Genomic DNA, 19,867 nt, shown 5'->3' on the forward strand with positions numbered 1-19,867 from the left:
CGTTATGGTAAACGCATTCTGATTGGGTGTATGACAATGGGGTTAAGTGAACGCTAAGGGAGGCTAGGTGTTTCAGATCTCAGAAGGATGAGAGGGAGTCTGCACGAAAGTGATGGCCTCCTGCTTGCCTTCTTATAGGAAGGGCAAAACGAAGAGAATTAAATTCATTCAGGTTTCCAAAAGGAATCTGAAGAATAAAGGTGTGTCCGTTCCACTTTCCCACCTCATCAGATGAGTCGCCGAACGCAAATTAGCCTCGTAAAGGGAAGTCATTAAAAGAGCATCTTGGACAGCCAAACGGCAGGAGTAGATTACGAACGGATTAAAGGGAATACCTGGTAAACCGGCGAGTTTCCTGGACAGGTGGAAAACCGCCCACATTAAATGCAGGGCTGAATTAAATAAAGCCATACTGAAGGCCCGGGTTTACCAAAACCCTCCTTTCCAACTAAGAAGTCGGGTAGCAGGTTTTGAGGGGCTATTGTGGAGCCCAATAATTTAAGGGCCAGGCCCAGTTGCTCTTGGAAAATCCGAAAGCCCAAGCCGAGGAGAGCTGTGGTCCAAACTCTACAATACAGAGCACAAAACAGTTTTGGGAGGCAGCCGAGGACAGTTCAGTCCTCGGCAGATCCAGAATCCCACCAGAATAAAGGGGTAAAACTGGTATAGGAACGAATTTGTGAGGAGATCCAAAATATCTTGGGGGAAGTTATCCTTACTACCCTTCCAGATAAGACTCTGCACCTGACAGAGCCGTACTCTGCAGCCTTATCAACCATCCTCAACAATTCTGGAATTAGACTGATGGGACAAATATCAGTCTTGTAAAGATTGACCCTACACGTGGACGAAGGACAGTTAACGCAGACGAGTATAAAAGAAGAAAGTAAGTAAATCGAAAGGGGACTCCCATTCCACCTCCGAAAAAGGGAGACGATCTGGGTGAGAATATCTCAACAACACTTGAGATTACAAAAAAAACCCATCGTCGGGTAACCGGGGTAAGACCCTAATGGTCCTCGGATCAAGTCCGAGGAGGCCTATCCCATAGGATGCGATGCCGTAGGGCTTAAACGTTCAAGCCCAAATCCTTTTTCTACACGAATTCCTCTAAAACCAGGACCGGGCACCGCCCCGTGATCAACGGCTAGCTTTTCAAGCCCACTCTCTACAAATCATATTGTGAGGGATCTTTCATGCGCGAGCCCAACATCCTTATTGGGCCGCCAGAGAATTGTGTCCTTACAATATATACTTAAATTAAGCTCAAGTAGAATTTTTATTTTGTATGTATATATATATATATATATAATAAAAAAAAACAATAAAAAAACTATAGCAAGTCTTAGTTACACCATATTTATCATAATTGTCCTTTTATTTGTGTTCTTCATAATTGTTTTACATTGCATGTGTTAAACAATTATGGAATATAAATTATGTCTTATTATTTGTGTATCACTTAAAAAAAGAAAACTATAGCAAGTCTTAGTTACACCATATTTATCATAATTGTCCTTTTATTTGTATTTTTTATAATTGTTTTACATTGAATGTGTTAAACAATTATGGAATATAAATTATGTCTTATCTTATCAAAAAAAATAAAATAAAATAAATTATGTCTTATTTTTTGTGTATCACTTCAAAAAAAAAACTCAAGAATAATGTCGTTACAGACCGTTGCCCTACTTGCCTGCCTCGTCTCGATCAAATGACCGTTCTAAATTTAATCACACATTCTTCTAAAATAAATAAATAAATAAATGATCGCACATAGCCGTTGAATTTTCCCCATTACACTGGAGCTGGGACCATCAACATAGGTGAAAGGAAAAAGAAAAAAAGGGAGAAAGTTTTCTAAATAAATAAATAAATAATAAATCAAGAGCCGTTGGAGGGAAAAGTCGGTCCATGCAAGCGAAATTAAGCTATATGGTCGGCAAAAAATTGATGTTAACATATCGTTAGCAACCATACATAATCACTCTTATTTAATTTTTTTTTTTTTAAACCATAAGACTTCAAATCATGAATCTATACTCTCTGGTCCTCCATAAACAGACCTTTGTACTCACTCCTCCATCCACAAATCACAGCACAACACACTTCAACTTCTTTCCCTTTTAAAACTCTCTTTCACTTCTATTTCTAAGCTTAAGTGATCACTATGACAAAGGATGTTGAAGTTGCAGAGCAAGGAGGAGAGTACTCAGCTAAGGACTACCATGACCCACCTCCAGCTCCTTTGATCGACCCTGAGGAGCTAACCCAGTGGTCCTTTTACAGAGCTCTTACTGCAGAGTTCATTGCCACACTTCTTTTCCTTTACATCACAGTTTTGACTGTGATTGGGTACAAGAGCCAGACTGACCCCGCCAAGAACGCAGACCAATGTGGTGGGGTTGGTGTTCTTGGTATTGCTTGGGCCTTTGGTGGCATGATCTTCGTCCTTGTTTACTGCACTGCCGGTATCTCTGGTAGGTTAAATATCCTCATGACCTCTTATTAATTGTGAGTAATTATTCAGTACTCTAGCATTCTCTTCTATCAAGTAGTAATGAGTTTCACCACTTAAATTTATGATGAAATTCATTATGCTTATAATACCTAATATTATAATACCTAATATTCGCTGTACTTCAAAATACCTAATATTTTTTCTCAACTTGCCCGCTCTAAAAATGAGCTAGTAATTTGTTCTATCACATAACAGTGAATTCTAATAATTAAATTCATGTAAAAATAAAAAGTACCACGCATGTAAAAAAAAACCTAATAATTTTCTCACACACATATACAAATTTTTTTTCCTCCTTGGCAAGGGTGTGTTTTAATTGTTGCTGGATAGAGAAACTTCAGTGATAACTGATAAATGTTAAAACTTGGGTATGCAGGAGGACACATAAACCCGGCGGTGACATTCGGGCTATTCTTGGCGAGGAAGGTGTCGCTGATCCGAGCAGTGTTGTACATGGTAGCACAGTGCTTGGGAGCAATCTGCGGAGTTGGGTTGGTGAAGGCGTTCCAGAAGTCACTCTACACTAAGTATGGAGGTGGAGCCAATGAGCTGGCACTTGGGTACAACAAGGGAACTGGATTGGGGGCAGAGATAATTGGTACCTTTGTTCTTGTCTACACTGTCTTCTCAGCCACTGACCCTAAGAGGAACGCTAGAGACTCCCATGTTCCTGTAAGCATCTCATCTCATCTCATCATGCCCTCTGTTTTTAATTTAATACAATTTTATTATTAGACTACGTACATGTCAAGATTTTCTCATCCTAAGTCCCAACCCAACGGGTTCATTTTTTTACTTTCTTTTAAAGAATTACTCCATACAAAAATTCTAGGGTAGTGTGCTATTGACTTATTCCCATGCTTCAAGAAAAATGAGTAAATATTTTTCTACACTTCTTTTTTTCATGTACATATATAATATTCACAATTATATGTATCATGGTGTACAAATTTTAAAATGCGAAAAGATAACGTCTACATTTAAACATAGATTTTTTTTTTTTTTGGGAGAAAATTTTAGCCTATGAATTTAAACATAGAAAATGAATGGATACAAATATCCCTTCAAATTTTGCAATATTAACTCACTGGTTTGGTTAAGAAATTGTGGGGTGTAGGCCCATTATTTGGTAGGTATTGCTAATGCTGCCTCACCTAATCCTAACTCTATATGAATTTTATTTGATAATTAATTTTTTTTTAAATTTATTTACGATACTTCTTTACCTAATTCCATGGATTTTTATAAAGTGATAAAAGTTTGGCACACTATTTGCATAATTTGTTGTAATTGGTGAATAATATAAAATGTATCGACCCATATGAAAGTAATGTTATTCTAATCACAATGAACCATGCATATTAGTTGTGAAAATTATTGTGTCTCTAATATTACTCCAAAATAAATCCACATGCTTATAACATAACATAGTTACTGTACCACCATGTCACAAGTCACTGGATTGTGGAAGGATATGGCAAGTTGACCGCTATAAGTAGGATACTATGGCAATTTTCTAAACATAAATTTGCTAATATATTTGCCTGAATAGTGTATGCATAAGCCATTATTCAGCAAAAAATACATAAGCCTTTGTATTTGTCACTTGGTTGATTTTGTTTTTTCTTTTTTTGAATTAATGTATTGGCACCCCTTCCCATTGGATTCGCTGTATTCATGGTTCACCTAGCCACAATCCCAATCACTGGTACTGGTATCAACCCAGCTAGAAGCTTTGGAGCCGCAGTGATCTACAACCAAACCAAGGCCTGGGATGACCAAGTATGTGCCATCTCCTTCTTCTTCCTCTCACTATTTATATATATTTTTTAATATATAAGATTCTCTATATAATTATATTAATGATGTGTTTCAGTGGCTATTCTGGGTTGGACCTTTTATTGGAGCTGCCATCGCTGCCTTCTACCACCAATACATTCTTAGAGCAGCAGCCATTAAGGCTCTAGGATCCTTCAGGAGCAATGCTTAAGTTTTTCCAACAATTATGTATTTTCCCAAATTAAGATGGAGATGGTGTTTCCAACTCTCAGATATTTTCTCTTGTACTTTCTGAGACATTTAACTTGTATCTAGTTTATTCACCATCTTGTGTATGACTCTCTTTCTCATCCAAACAGAGGAGAAAGAGAGATCAAATTGAAACCATCCCCATTACACATTAATGAATTCATCCAAATTTGTTTCAATCCTAATGGCAAATGAGCTCATTTTGTTAATGGGCTAAAGTTCTTTTTGGGGTAAGGGTGAGCAGATATTGTTAGATATATTTCAACAATTTACTTTTGTGATTAAGCAAAAAATAACAACATATAGATCTAATTATAAGCAATAACACAAATAGATGTGATAGGCAAAACAATAAATAGATATTGTATATATAAAAAGAAATCTACAAGATAACTGAAAAAAATCACAGACCAAATTTAAATGCGTAAAGGATGAATGATACAGATCAAGTCTTATGTTTAACACAATCTCCTTAAAGCAGATTTCGCCTCTCACATAATCTGTGATGCTTTGAGACTTACGAATATCTACCTCCTAGGATAAAATGATCTACAACACAGAAAAAAAGAAAAAAAAAAGCACACAAGGTTCAATCTTTGCAAACTAATCTGTCTCTTTCTCTCTCTTTAACTCAAATGATAATACACAAACTCATTTTCTCTTTGGGAGAGTTTCTCCAAAGTTTTTTTTTCATGAACGAGGGGCTATGAATATATATATATATATATATATATATATATATATTACTGAACAAACACACTGTTTCAGGAAAAACTGTTATATACAAACTTACTGACTCAAAAAATAAAATATTAAAATATTATTATTTGGATAAGAGGGTCTAGTCCACACATGCCTAAAGCCTAACCCAATATCCAACTTATGAGCATATAAATTCATATTCTCTATCATTTCTTATGTGGGACTTAAGGATTCTCGCCACTTTAATATCATATTCAAGTGGACATTATGAGTCAATTTCTTATTTACTCCACAATTTTTCTAACAGATATATCCAATAATAATTTAAAAAAGAAAAAGAAAACTTCAACCGCAATGGAATAATATGATTTTGAGTGGGAGAGTTATCAAAGATGTTCAATAGTGTGTTGTTATCAAAAAAAAGAAAAGAAAGTGTGTACTGTTTTTTTTCATCTTTGGTAAGGCTTATTATATGATTTGTAATATATTCTGTAACTTTGTGTCAGTGGCGGCACCACGTTATGCTCAGGGTGTTCCTAGGAACACCCTGACCTGAAAAAAAAATTATATATAATAATTAATTTTTTTTATTTGTTTACCCTTAAAATTAGGATAACCCTCAATCAAAATTAAGAACACCCTCAAATTAAATATATATATTTATTCTACTTTCGAGCAAAAAAATAAATAAAAAAGCCCAAAAAAAAAAAATTGTAATAAAGCAAAACAACGGAAGGCAAGCCCAATATCAAGCCCATGGCAAGCCCAACAGATTACAGAGGAAGCAAACCCATAGATTCTAAAAAAAAAAAACCCCAATACAGAGCAAATCACTAAATCAGAAACCTCAAATCACTAAATTAGAAATCACTAAAGGCTAAAGCAAACCTAAAAACAGAGCAACGCCTCCCCTCATCAGAGATCGGTCCAGTCACAGTCCAGAGCACATTGTAGCCCCTCATCGGAGATCTGTTCACAACACATCGTCGCCCCTCATCGGAGATCGGTCTAGTCGCAGTCCAGAGCACATCGTCACTTGCTCGCCCCACATTGGAGATCACTCGTCAATGATGGTCTCAGCCTCAGCCTTCAGCCTCCTTGCTCCGATCCGGTGCTCCCCCAAGGTATTTCTCTCTCTCTCTCTCTCTCTCTCTCTCTCTCTCAATATTTACCCTGTTTTTGGCTTTATCCGGTGTTGGTGTTGGTGTAGGTGAGATTATTAATTGTCTTTTAGCGTTGGTGTTGGTGTCTTTTGGTGAGAAACAATCAATTGGCTTTACTTGATTCACTGTGTGCTAGTGCTAGTGCAAGTGTGCAACTAATAATTAATAAATATGGTTGTGTGCTATGTGCTAGCTGATTAGTTCAACTAATGGTCATAAAATATGTAATAAATCACTCTTTTTTAGACTTGGATTTAAGCTATACAACCTATATATATTTTTGTGCTGCACAATTTATTGACTTTTTTTTTTTTTTTGTTAAGTAATAGTGTGATATTCCAAGTATCAAACAATCATAGTAATTAGTTCAACTAATTAAATTTGTTTGTTTGGGATATTAATTAACCAATAATTAATTGGGGAAAGCAACTAATAAATAATAATTAATAATTTAATTAACCAATACATTATAAAAGACAAACAAATTCTTTCTCAAAAAAATAAAAATAAAAGACAAACAAATTAAATTATGTTAGATTAAACAACAATTAATAATTTTATAATTAATGAAGCAACAATATAACAAATTATAAATTATAAAAGACAAACAAATTAATGAAACAAGTAAACAACAATACATTTGGGAAAAATTCCTAGAGTCGCCATTGGAAAAAAAAAATGCTTCTTAAGGAACATCCTTAAAAAAAATTTTGGAACCGCCACTGCTTTGTGTATATATAATGAGAATCTAGTTATTATAACATCATGTACATCACATACATTTTATATTGTTAATTATTTGTAAAAATGCCATGCATAATACGCCAAAAATGGACTTAGATGGGTTTCCTAACTTCTAAGTCGATGTAGTTCTCGCATTAGGCCCTTCAGATCGATTCGAGGGTTAGTACTTTAATTCAATTTAGATGAAACAAACTTGGCCTGGAAAGCCTAAGGATTGGTGCTGTATTCAGGCCTGAAGGATCCCAAACCCTTGTGCTATTGGCACGCCTGGTGCTACCCCATGTATTTGTGTTGAGTTCTTTTCTCACATACCACAAAGAGGGTGTTCGTTTGATGGTCTGGGCCCTATACGAGAGAGGGGAGTTGAGTTTAGCATTGCTGCATAATGGGCTTATGCCCCTTGCCCCTCTTCTACTGCATAAACAACCTTTGTTCATATTCTTATTTTTAAATAGTTTCAACTTATGGTTTCTACTCTCGATAATATAGTTCTTTATCATCAAACTAAGACACCAATAAGTTTTTAGTATAGGCGGGGATTAAATCACAGATTTCTTATTTAACCATCAGAGATTTTACCAGTTAAGCTATTGTCCATATTCTATTACTGAGTGAACTTTTGTCTCCTCTTTTGATGCTACTAGCAATAAAGCAACATCAATGTATATAAAACGATGTCCAAAGTTGTGTGAGGTTTAGAATTTGCCCAAAACCAACACTATTTCTATTGGGTTATGGTAACAATCCAAAAAAAAGCACTAGTTGCATTTGCACTATACCCCAAAACGAATAATCTAGTCACAATTAAGACTCTTTGTAGTTGTTAATAAAGTCTAGATTAATCCAACATAGGCGCAATGTGGGACTCACCACACACTCACACTTAATCAATCTTCAATTAATCTAGGGCGTCATAGTCTCCCCACTTAAATCTCTATCATCCTAGTTAGAGCCCATTTTGTGGGGCAATGCCTTTAAGCCCACATGGTATTACCATACCAAGGTTGGTTTAATACAAGTTGGAGCCTTTGGCGAAAACTTTCAATATTAATTAAATAATATTTAGTTTATTAACAATCAATTTATTCAATGTTCTGCACTATAATTTTTTTAAAATTTAAAATTCATTATCCTAACGTTTTTGACTAATTCACTTGAACAATACGAGAAACATTGCAAATTTGATCACATAAGCCTTATAAAATAAGTCCTCATCTATTTTTGCCACATCAATTTGTAAGTATTTTGTGGTAACTTTATCATTTTCTATTTACTTAATGGTGTTTTGTTTGGATTTCTATTATTCTATAGTTTAAGACAAAGGTGAAGAACCAAATATATAATTAAACCAAAATGAAGTAAGACACATTTTCTTTTCCTAATATGGCTCAATATATAATATTAATCGTACTCCTTGTCCTACATACGTACCCAAGCTTTCACAACTCAACCCCCACCTCTTGTCAAGACTCAAAATGTGTTATTCTTATATGGTTGCCATCAATCTGATTCAGCCTTTCACAAATATTATAATCCATAACTTTATTATCATATCATTAGATTAATTGGAAAAAAATAAAACAAAAGGACTCACCGACCAATGATAGGTCACACTCAACCTTACATAACCAAAAGATAAACTAGTATTCATCATACATATGGTGTTTGGACACGTGGTGAACTTCGAACCACAATGTAATAGATTTACTTAAAAATAAGAAAGCAACTTCCACAATTTTTGAAACATATTATAAGAAATGCGATGGGAAAGAGATTAAAATTAGAGTGGGGCGGTGATGCTGGTCGATTTCATCATCACATCACCATTTCACAAAAACACATCTGTGGTTTCTGTTGTGATTTTTTTTTTGTTTTTTGTTTTTTGTTTTTTTGAATTGTGAATGAGCTATGGGTCCGTTTGGATTGAACTTATTGTTGTTGAAACTGAAAACTGAAAACACTGTAGCAAAATAATTTTTAAATGTGTGAAAAGTACCGTGGGACCCATTTTTAATATTTTTAATGCGTGAACAGTATTACTACAGTACGTAAACAGTACTCCTACAGTGCATAAACAGTCATTTTTGTCTCTGCACAGTAAATTTACAGTTCACGCGCTGAAAAAAAGAAAAAGAAAAAAAGAACGGAAACGTGAAAATGAGAACGTGAGCGTTGGTTTCAGCTGAAACCAAACGCTCACATAGTTGGCTCTTTTGGTCTATTTTCTTTGTTCGAATTCATGAATGAAACATGGACCACTAGATTAGATTTTGTTTTTCAATTAAAGTGTCACCGACTGCGGTAATTATAGATTATTAGGCATGTTTTAGTAGCTACAATCAATCAGCTATTAGTGCAACTCTTTTCTTTTTCTTTTTTTAAGTCATTAGCGTCTCCACTATCTGATGGCTCCACTTGAAAGGGCATGTATGATGTATCATGTACATAAATTCACTCTTACTCTATGGGGTTCATAAAATAAATAATTTATAAAAAAAAACACTATGAAATTAGAAAATTTTCATATCGTAAATCTTAGATTCTTGTTGGGATAGCTGAAAGTTTTAATCACTTCATTGTGAGTGTACTTAGTTATACAAGATTTCTACAAAGACTTATATGGCTCAACGTTAGTCCTATGTCATCAGGTGTCGTTTAGAAGAAAGTTTCACTAAGAAAATATGAGATTACAAAGTTGGCACAAAGGCACTCTAACAAAATCAAACACTAAAAAGACCCAAAGAGTTGTCTATCATAGTAAATATAAACGAGAGAAAATTCTCTTTTTCGTTTACCATTCTAGTAGAACAACACAACTTAACTGAAAACAAAAGCCCATTGCGGTATTAGGGATTCCTTGGATAAGGAAGACAACAAAAGTTGGGATGTATCTTTAGCTGTTGTCTGCACAATTACTAGAAGATTGTTATGAGATCAGCTTCTCCACTAAGGGTTTATCGGTCACACTCCAATAGTAAAGTCAGTTCATGATCTTATGTGAATGAAAGTGTACTTTTGTGGATGGAAAATGGATTATACCTCATACTCTTAAAAGGTGCCTTTTATACTTGTAGAAGACATCTTCCCCACCTCCACATGCCGGGCCTCGAAGCCTAGATTACTTTAATTGATGAATTGATGCTTGTTGTTCTGGTCTGACCATGTCCAGGGAACAATTGGGTGGCTCAATATTCTGACTTGCCTAAGTTTAGGGAGGGAACATATTGAAGTGCATTAAATGCAATGGGAGGTTGTTAGGGGTGTAATAAATGTGAAAATGACCACTATTTAGCACGACTAGCATTGCCTTTTAGGCAAGGGGATATGGTGAGAACAACAAGATGATCTTCCTGAGTTCAATCCCATCCAAATGAAGGCAATTTGCCGTTGTTGATGATTTTAGTAAGCTCCAATCTATGTGTGTGTGTGACGGGAAGGAAGAATGAAGATATGTCTCTTTTTAAATGTTTGGCTACATGAAAATAATAGAAATGTAGTACTTTTTTTATTTGGTTCCTAGAAAGAGAAAAAAGATAAACGAGCAATGTTATATACATTTTATATAACTAAAAATAATTTATTACCAAGAAAAAAAATGAGAGAGGGCTTGGAACCATCTCTATCATTTGAATCAAAAACCCAAAAGAGAAGAGAGGAGTTGGTAAAAGGCTCATCCCATTTACAAAAAATAAAAAAGATAAAAATAAATAAATAGCCTAGTGTGCAAGGTTATGATTTATGAATAATAAATTTTAGGCAAATATACATTTTACACCTTATAAATTTGATCAATTGCTATTTTAGTTCAATAAGTTTAAAAATTGTTATTTTAGTCCATGAAATTTAAAAATTGTCAATTTAGTCCAATAACTTCGAAGAATTGTCATTTTAAATAAATTAATAAAATAATATCTACAATTATTTTGAAATGTTAAAAATGTGAAATGACATTATTTTAAGAAAGTTAACAAAAACTTTTAAATTTTTAATGGTAACAAACGGTGGAACTAAAATGACCGTGTTATCAAAGTTAATGGACTAACATTGTGTCTAGTTGGGCCATCTATTATTTAAAATAGATTTGAGAGGAAGGATGTTCCAAGCTATTCCCCAAAGTAGATACTTCAGTCTTTCATTTATTTTGAGTTTTCAAAGATGGTTCCATATATTCCAATTTGTTTCGAGGTCCTAGGTCTTGGAATCTAAGGGATTGATCTAAATGGAAAGCAAACTTGACAGCAAAGTTCCCAAGCTTATTTTTTTGTCCAAAGGAATTTTTCAGGTGAGGAGGAATATGGAGTGGTGATTTGGGATATACATTGTATTTGGGATTTTGGATTTTTAATTGAAAAAACCCAACAAGTTTCATTTGGGATTGTTCCTAAAGGGATAAGAATAATGTTTCTTTCCATTACTAGAGCCCTGCTTGTCTAATTTCTTTCCATTACTAGGATAATTGATCCCTCTTATTAGCTTTTGAAAACTTTTTACCTCTCAAGTATTTTGATATCAACAAATGAAACCAAATTTTATCTTGTCCTGATGTTGCTGCGCAGCCTAATTTTGCTAACAATGCTTTATTAACAGATTTTATCCTACTTTTAGGGACAAAGGATTTGATATTTCCAAAACCATTGCTGGTGAATTTCCTCATGCAAGATTCAATGGCATTTTGAGAGGTACAAAGTTGAGGCTGTATAGGTTGGTACTTCGTACCACTGAACTGATAGATGTACAATGTTATATTGATTGGCCTATGTGCTTATATAATAATTAAAAAAAATGTGTGGTCATTAGAAAAAGTAAGGACATTATTCACAGTAACCAAAAAAAAGATTAAAAAAAAAAGACATTATTGATAATTGAAAAAAAATTCCATTTTCTGTCCAAATTGGGTGGAATTGGAAATGAATATGTAAGCCCTGCCCTAAGATAGAAAAGTCCATCCTTTACTATTTTCCCTCCACTCTCTCTTTTTCTCTTTTAGCTCGAAGTTTCCTCCCAATAGACATAATGTTTAAGGCCTATATCACACATGATAAAAATTTTAAATTTCTTGATAGTTTTATTCTTTCAAAACCAATTAAGCTGATGATCTCTCTCTCTGAGTGTATGTGTTTTTGTGTGGAATTAATTTCTATTTGAAATTGTGTTCGTGATTATTTGTTTAGAAGCCAAGCTTTGGGTGTTTATATATCTAAGATTCTTGGAACAAAATTATGTTTGTTCAATTGTTTGGGTCCTTTAGATATTATCACTTTTGGTGTGTTTTTTTTTTACTTGGAAACATTATTTATTTTTTAGGTGAAAGAATTTTTTTTTTTTTTGGATAACCTTAGGTGAAAGAATATTGGACAATTTATAGAAAATAATATTAATTCTCAATAGTTTCAAATGTTTGAATATTGGACATATAAAGTGTGTCTTAGTGTGATACCCTAGATGGCATTAATTAGACAATTGTGTTTTGTGCAATCATGTGCTGAGACCTATATTAGATGTTTACTAAGTTGAAATTGGTTTATATAAGAGATTACAAGGAACACCAATTGTAACTTGACTAGTCTTTTGGAGTATAGAACAAATACATCTAGCATTTTCCTAGTTGTGACAAATGATATTAGAGCCATCTTGATAACACCATATGCTAGGGGTAAAATTCATGTTGATGTGTTGTGTCAACTTTTGAGTATTTGAATATAATTTATAAGTCAATACGAGCACTACACATTTATTAATCATATTAGGACCCCTTGACCCTAACTTGCCTTGTTTATAAACAGGTTGATACGACACAACTCAAATAATCCGTTTAGTAAATAAGTCGTGTTAAGGTCGACATGACCTAATTACATGACCCATTTGATAAATAGATCGATCATCTAATCAAATTAACATATTTACTTTACACGAATAATTGTAAACAATTATCATACTTTATAGAATGTATAAGTACAAAACTAGAATTCCAAACAAAATCACTAACAATTAAAACATAATTATAACCATAAAATTTTGAAGGGTATTGATAAAATTGACCTTCAGTTAAATGAGTTTAAGCTAGTTTAAACAGGTTTAACATGTCAAACTCAAATTGACTTGTTTATTATATACAGTTTAATCCATGTTGACCCGAATCAAACACAAAACTATTAAGCCTAATGATGTAGAACAGACCGCCATGGCCTTTCTGGAATCCCACGTGCATCTGAAATCATTGCTCAAGGCAAAAATGCACTAGTAGAAATCATGGGCCCTAGAGTCGGAATCGCATGAAATTTGGTAGGCTGAAGCAAAATGGCCTTCTGATTAATAGTTGTAGCTTTGCCACGAGGTATCCCTTGAAATTGGCAAATTCCTCTGTTTAGCCCCCAAAAACTACGATTTTGCCATTTATAGTAATTTTTGTTTACTTAATAACTTTTTGCTCAAAAGTCAGAATAAGGTCTCACTTACGACACTTAGGGTCAGTAGTTTATGATTTTGCATTTAACTCAATTTTGCCACTTTTGATAAATTTCGGTATTTTGTCACCTAATCTCATAATTAGTTTGAATTAGGGTTTCGAACGTTTCCTAATCGTCTTAGGGTTTTGCTATATGTTTTGTAGGTGTCAGAGGCAAATCAGATTAATAAAATTGTAGAGTTTTTTTCAAACTTTTTTTTCTGGTAGATTCCAATTTATCTCCTTGTGAATTTAGGGAACCCTCTCATAGATTCGAAGTTTACTACTAGAAGCTAATAGTTTAGTTTTTATTCCATCAAGAGAGCATCGTGTGTGCTTTCTTTAGACTTTCGCGACATCACCTAAACCCTAATTTACTAACTTCATGTTGTGTTTGAGTATTGTGTCAAACATTGCCACCTCTACCATGTGACTTGGGGTACTTCAACACAATTTAAGACCTAATGGGAACATCAATAATTTAAGTAGAGAAAATTATGATCCTAGATCATGTAGATTTCACTATATTGTGTTATGGGTGCATGTGATAAATTCCATATCGAATTTTTACTAGGTCGACCTAGGTTATATAAATGATTATAAGAAGTCTCAATTGTAACTTGACTAATCTTTTTGAGGTCTAATGTAAATGTGGCTAGTGCTACATTGGATTGTGACACCAAGTGATCGTGTTTCTTATTTTGTTTACATGTATGAGGTTTTATTTTTTAGTATTTTTAGGCTTGAATATTTTCAAAATTAAGCTTTACACATAAAATGGAAGATGATTTCCTAATGAGCTCTTTCATGTTGTAAATTGAAAGAGTTTTTTTTAGTATAGAATCAATAATAGATAACTTTCAAGATTAAAAAAAATTATTTTATTTTTATAAATGATTTAGTCAAAATAAATTGAAATACAATATTAATATTGTACGGCACCGAGATCCCAGGCCCATACAGGCCCTGGGCCTAGTCCCGTACCGGCCTTGGGCGCAGGCACAGTAGAAAGGCCCAGTTATCCTGCGCCCTTCTTGAAGCTTCCTTAATGTGCAGACAAGTGTAGGGTATTGAGTTCCAAGAGGTGATCGGTCAAACGTTCCCAGTCAAGTATATGAACCGTTCCCGGGAAAATGTGGTATGCACAGGAAACTGAGTTGCCGAACATAATCGGTTAAGATGAAACCAAGTTCCAAGATCATAAATGCAGCACCGTCCTCTCACCTAAACATCCACTTTAATCAAATAATATTGGACCTTCAGTAGCACTAACGGTGGCTGTAATTATAATCTCCCCACTAACCTTGGCTATAAATAGAAGAAAGTTGGGAGAAGAAAGGGTTCAGAAAAATTGAGAGAAAACAGTCAAGTGAGTGAATATCAACTAGGCGTTGCTTTGAGTCTCTCTGCCAAGAACGACCCATAGTAGGAAACCCTTAAACCCACTACAAATAAATTGTGAGCCCAAGTGATCTAAGGCCCAGAAGTCTTATACTTGGTTCTTACAATTGGCGCCCACCGTGAGGCCCTCCTACAAAGCTGTAGTTCGACTGAGACTCAAACGACAGGAATGTCTGAGGAGCATTCAGGAGAGCGTGCACCGAGCGGCTCCGTAGGATCTTCTCGAGGGTCAACGTGGAGGGAGAGAAGGCAGAAACGGCGGGAAGATAGGGAGCACCCAAGAGGGGAGGAAAGATCCGGATTGGGAGAAGGGTCGGCTCAGACACACTGGACGGTTTCAGACGTCTCGGCGCATCAACAGTATGATGATAGAGACCGAAAACTGGAGCGGTTACGCAGACTGGTAATGGATTTAGAGCTGGAAGCAAGGGGTCGACGGCATGAAAGAAATCGCAACCCCCAGCAAAGGAGAAACCAGGGCGAGGGCTCCAGCCGATCTAGTATGCGACGATCCCGAGACCGATCGCGTTCCCATGAGTCACACCGGCAACCACGGGAACCACGTCATCGGCGGAACCGTTCACGGTCGCATGGTTACGATCACCAAGGATCAGAATCGCCGGAGGAACGACTGCACCACAATGCCGCCATGGACGCCATGAGCCGAGCCTTGCGGATGGCAGCCCGGTCACCATTCTCCGATGAAATTGAACGGGCCCCAATGCCGAGCAGATTCACACGATCGCCATTCAATTCGTATGAGGGGAGGACAGACCCCGTGGAGCATGTTAGCCATTACATCCACATGATGTCTTTGCATGCGCACAACGATGCATTGATGTGTAAAGTATTCCCCTCTAGTCTCGGCTCTACTGCACTGAGATGGTTCAATGGGTTGCGGAAAGGTTCTATACACAACTTCGCCGAGTTGATTCAAGAATTCGGCAGCAGGTTCGTGACATGCAGCCGAGTGCAACAGCCGGTTGACGCACTACTTTCCATGAAAATGAGGGTTGGGGAAACCCTTCGGAGCTATGCCAGCCGATACTGGGAACTCTACAACGAGATTGGTGGGGGAAACGAGAAAATAGCAGCAAGTACCTTCAGGATGGGGCTCCCTGAAGATTTTGAATTACGAGAATCACTGACGAGAAGACCTCCCGAGGATATGAGGCAACTGATGAGACGTATAGAGGAGTACAAACGCCTGGAGGATGACCGGCTGCAAAGCAGGGGGAAAGCTCCTTTAGTGGGGAGATCTCGGCAAAGCATTTTGCCGACGAAACCGAAGAGAGACTTCAGAATGCAGGAACCAGAGGTGCAAATCGAAGGGGTTAATGTGGTGTTTAAAGAGCCCGTGCACAAAATCTTGGAACGAATAAAAAACGAGCCATTCTTCAGATGGCCAAACAAAATGGGGGGCAACCCATCTTGGAGGAACCAAAACCTATACTGCATCTATCACAGAGACAAGGGGCACACCACCGAGCAGTGTCGGGTATTAAAAGATCATCTCGGCCAGCTAGTGAGGGCAGGGTACCTGAAGGAGTTTGTAGCAAATTCCATTGACCGAGAAACTGGGCAGAGCGCCCAACAGAAAAGGAACCCCCTTCCGCCACCCCTGGGGGTAATCGAAGTCATCCATGCCGCACCAAGAAGAGCAGCAGCTGCAAAAAGGGTATTGACAGTGGCTTGCGCGGAGGGAGAATCATTCAAGAAGAAAAAGAAAGTTGGACGGCTGTCCATCTCGTTCGGAGAAGACGATTTGGAAGGAATGGTCCAACCCCACGACGATGCTTTGGTGGTGACAGCCCGGATAGGCGGATTCCTGGTGAAGAGGGTGATGATTGATCAGGGTAGCGGGGCTGACGTCATGTACTCGGACCTCTTTGAAGGGCTCGGGTTAAAGACCCAAGATTTGGCAAAGTATGACACGCCGTTGGTCTCGTTTGACAGGAGAGTTGTAATTCCCGAGGGGCAAATCTCTCTCCCAGTGGACATGGAAGGTAAGGGAGTTATAGTTACATTCATAGTAGTCCGATCATTCGCACCGTACACTGCAATCCTGGGGAGGCCGTGGATTCACGCCATGGGGGCTGTTCCGTCCACCCTTCACGTGAAAGTAAAATTTCCTACTGAGAATGGAGTTGCCGAGGTAAGGGGGAACCAACAGGTGGCGAGGCAGTGCCTTATCGCCGCGGTCAGGTGGGAGAAGGAACAGCTCGGTCAAACTGAGGATACCGAGAAAGAGACTTCATAGCAATTACAGAAACCCCAGGGGGAAACTGGGGCGGACGTTGCCAAGGAGGTGCTGAAGGTAAGAATTCTTCCAGATACTGACAGATATTTCCAGATAGGTACAAGCATGAATGACCGGGAAAGGGTAGAGATGTTGTTGTTCCTGTTGCAGAACATAGATGTTTTCGCATGGAGCCCTTATATGAAGTGCCCGGCGTAGATCCCAAGTTCATTGTCCACAGACTCAACGTGGATCCATTATTCCCCCCGAAGAAGCAGAAACCGAAAAGGGCGTCGAAAGAACACGTCGATGCAGTAAACCTGGAGGTTGAGCGGCTGAAGGAGGCCGGAGTCATAAAGGAGATATTCTTCCCGAAGTGGTTGGCAAACACTATCGTGATGAAGAAGAAGAACGAGAAATAGAGAGTTTGTGTGGATTTCACAGACCTGAACAAGGCATGTCCCAAGGACCCATTCCCGATGCCCAAGATTGACCAGCTAGTAGATGCAACATACGGGCACCCAAGGATGAGCTTCCTAGATGCCTTCCAGGGCTACCACCAGATTGCCTTGGCGCCCGAAGACCGAGAAAAGACAGCATTTATCTCCCCGAATGCAAACTATCACTACGAGGTCATGCCGTTTGGATTGAAGAACGCCGGGGCTACGTATCAGCGAATGATGACAAGAATGTTTCGAGAAAGAATTGGATGCACGGTTGAAGTTTATATCGACGATATGGTGGTAAAAAGCAGAGTTGAGTCACAGCATACCGAAGACCTCCGGGGAGTATTCGAGATACTTCGACGGCACAAATTGCGCCTGAATGCCGAGAAGTGCACTTTCGGAGTGGGGGCTGGTAAGTTCCTGGGATATCTGATCTCTACATGGGGAATAGAAGCTAACCCCGACCAAATAAAGGCTGTGAACCGCCTCAAACCACCAAGCAATCCCAAAGAGGTGCAAGTGCTCACTGGAATGTTAGCCGCCCTGAACTGATTTATCTCTAAGTTTGCCAATCGCTGCCGGCCGTTTTATCAGCTTCTGAAAAAATGGAAGGGGTTTCGATGGGACGAGAGCTGTGATGAAGCTTTTCGAGAACTAAAGGAATATTTGGCAAAGGCGCCGAGGTTGACGGCACCGGAGCCCAGGGAGGATCTGTTTATGTACCTTACAGTCACCGATCATACCGTAAGTGCTGTGTTGCTGAGGGACCGGGGAGTGCAAATGCCAGAATATTACGTGAGCAAAACCTTGGTCGATGCCGAGACAAGGTATCTGCCCCTTGAGAAGTTAGTTTTGGCCCTGGTGCACGCCACGAGGAAGTTACCACATTACTTCCAGGCACACACAGTGTTCGTCCTTACCGAGTATCCATTGTAGTCACTGTTAAAGAGATCTGACTTCACAGGGTGGATTGCCAAATAGGGGACTCGGTTGGGATCGTTTGACATAAGATACCGACCCAGAAGCTCGGTGAAGGGACAGTTTCTCGCTGATTTCATCGCAGAATTCACACCCAAGAATGAAGGCAAGGTAATCTGTAGTGCGGAGATTCGCCCGTGGAGGGTATTTGTGGACGACGCATCAAATGCTATGGGGGCCGGGGCTGGTATTGTCATAATCACCCCTGAGGGTATACGACTGGAACACTCCTTCAGATTGGGGTTCAAAGCCTCGAATAACGAAGCTGAGTATGAAGCCCTACTGGCCGGGTTGAGGGCAGTATTGCATCTGGGTGCAAAGGATGTAGAGATTTACTCGGACTCTCGGCTGGTTGTTTATCAGATCATTGGGGACTTCGAAGCTCGGGACCCTCGAATGAAAGCTTATCTAAGTACGGCAAAGCAGATTATCGGTCAGTTTGGAACGGTAAAGATATCCCAGGTAGCTCGGTCACAAAACAAGCACACTGACTCTCTTGCCACGTTAGCCTCATCGGCCACCGAGGACACGCCGAGGCTTATCACGATAGAACTTATAAGGGAGCCAAGCATCCGTGTGAAGAGTATTCCCGACCAGGCCGGAGTAGAGGTTGCGCAGGTGGCAGTGGCTGGTCCATGTTGGATGAACCCGATCATAGACTTCCTTGCCGAAGATAAAGTTCCAGAGGATGAGGCCGAGGCCAACAAGATTCGGCGGATGGCTCCCAGGTACTGGCTGTCTTCGGACCGAAAGTTATACCGAAGGTCCTTCGCAGGCCCTTACCTCTTGTGCCTACATCCCGAAAAAGTCAAAAAGCTTCTGACCGAGCTGCATGAGGGAGTGTGTGACGGGCATGCGGGGGGACGATCTTTAGCACACAAAGCGATGACACAGGGGTTTTGGTGGCCACAGATGCAGAAGGATGCCGCCGAATACGTTCGGAGTTGTGAACAGTGTCAAAAGCACGCCCCAATGATCCATCAGCCTGCAGGACGTCTAAATCCTGTCAGCAGCCCGTGGCCATTTGCACAATGGGGGCTTGACATCCTCGGGCCATTCCCCCGAGCAACGGGGAACTGCCGTTTTGTATTAGTGGCTGTAGATTACTTCACGAAGTGGGCTGAAACTGAAGCCTTGGCTAATATCCGGGATACTGACGTGAAAAAATTTGTATGGAAAAACATAGTTACAAGGTTTGGG

At 38.4% G+C, this 19,867-nt stretch overlaps 1 protein-coding gene across 1 annotated transcript; it reads left to right on the forward strand.

Moving 5' to 3' along the window:
* The first annotated feature begins 2,011 nt into the window (after positions 1 to 2,011).
* On the forward strand, positions 2,012 to 4,728 carry LOC115983472 (aquaporin PIP2-7-like). The gene is made up of 4 exons (XM_031106169.1): positions 2,012 to 2,480; positions 2,898 to 3,193; positions 4,163 to 4,303; positions 4,398 to 4,728. The coding sequence occupies exons 1-4, from the start codon at positions 2,171 to 2,173 to the stop codon at positions 4,509 to 4,511; spliced, it is 861 nt and encodes a 286-aa protein (XP_030962029.1). The 5' UTR covers positions 2,012 to 2,170; the 3' UTR covers positions 4,512 to 4,728.
* Positions 4,729 to 19,867: the final 15,139 nt, after the last annotated feature.

The sequence above is a fragment of the Quercus lobata genome, chromosome 1, assembly GCF_001633185.2.
Source record: "Quercus lobata isolate SW786 chromosome 1, ValleyOak3.0 Primary Assembly, whole genome shotgun sequence".
NCBI classification, from domain to species: domain Eukaryota; kingdom Viridiplantae; phylum Streptophyta; class Magnoliopsida; order Fagales; family Fagaceae; genus Quercus; species Quercus lobata.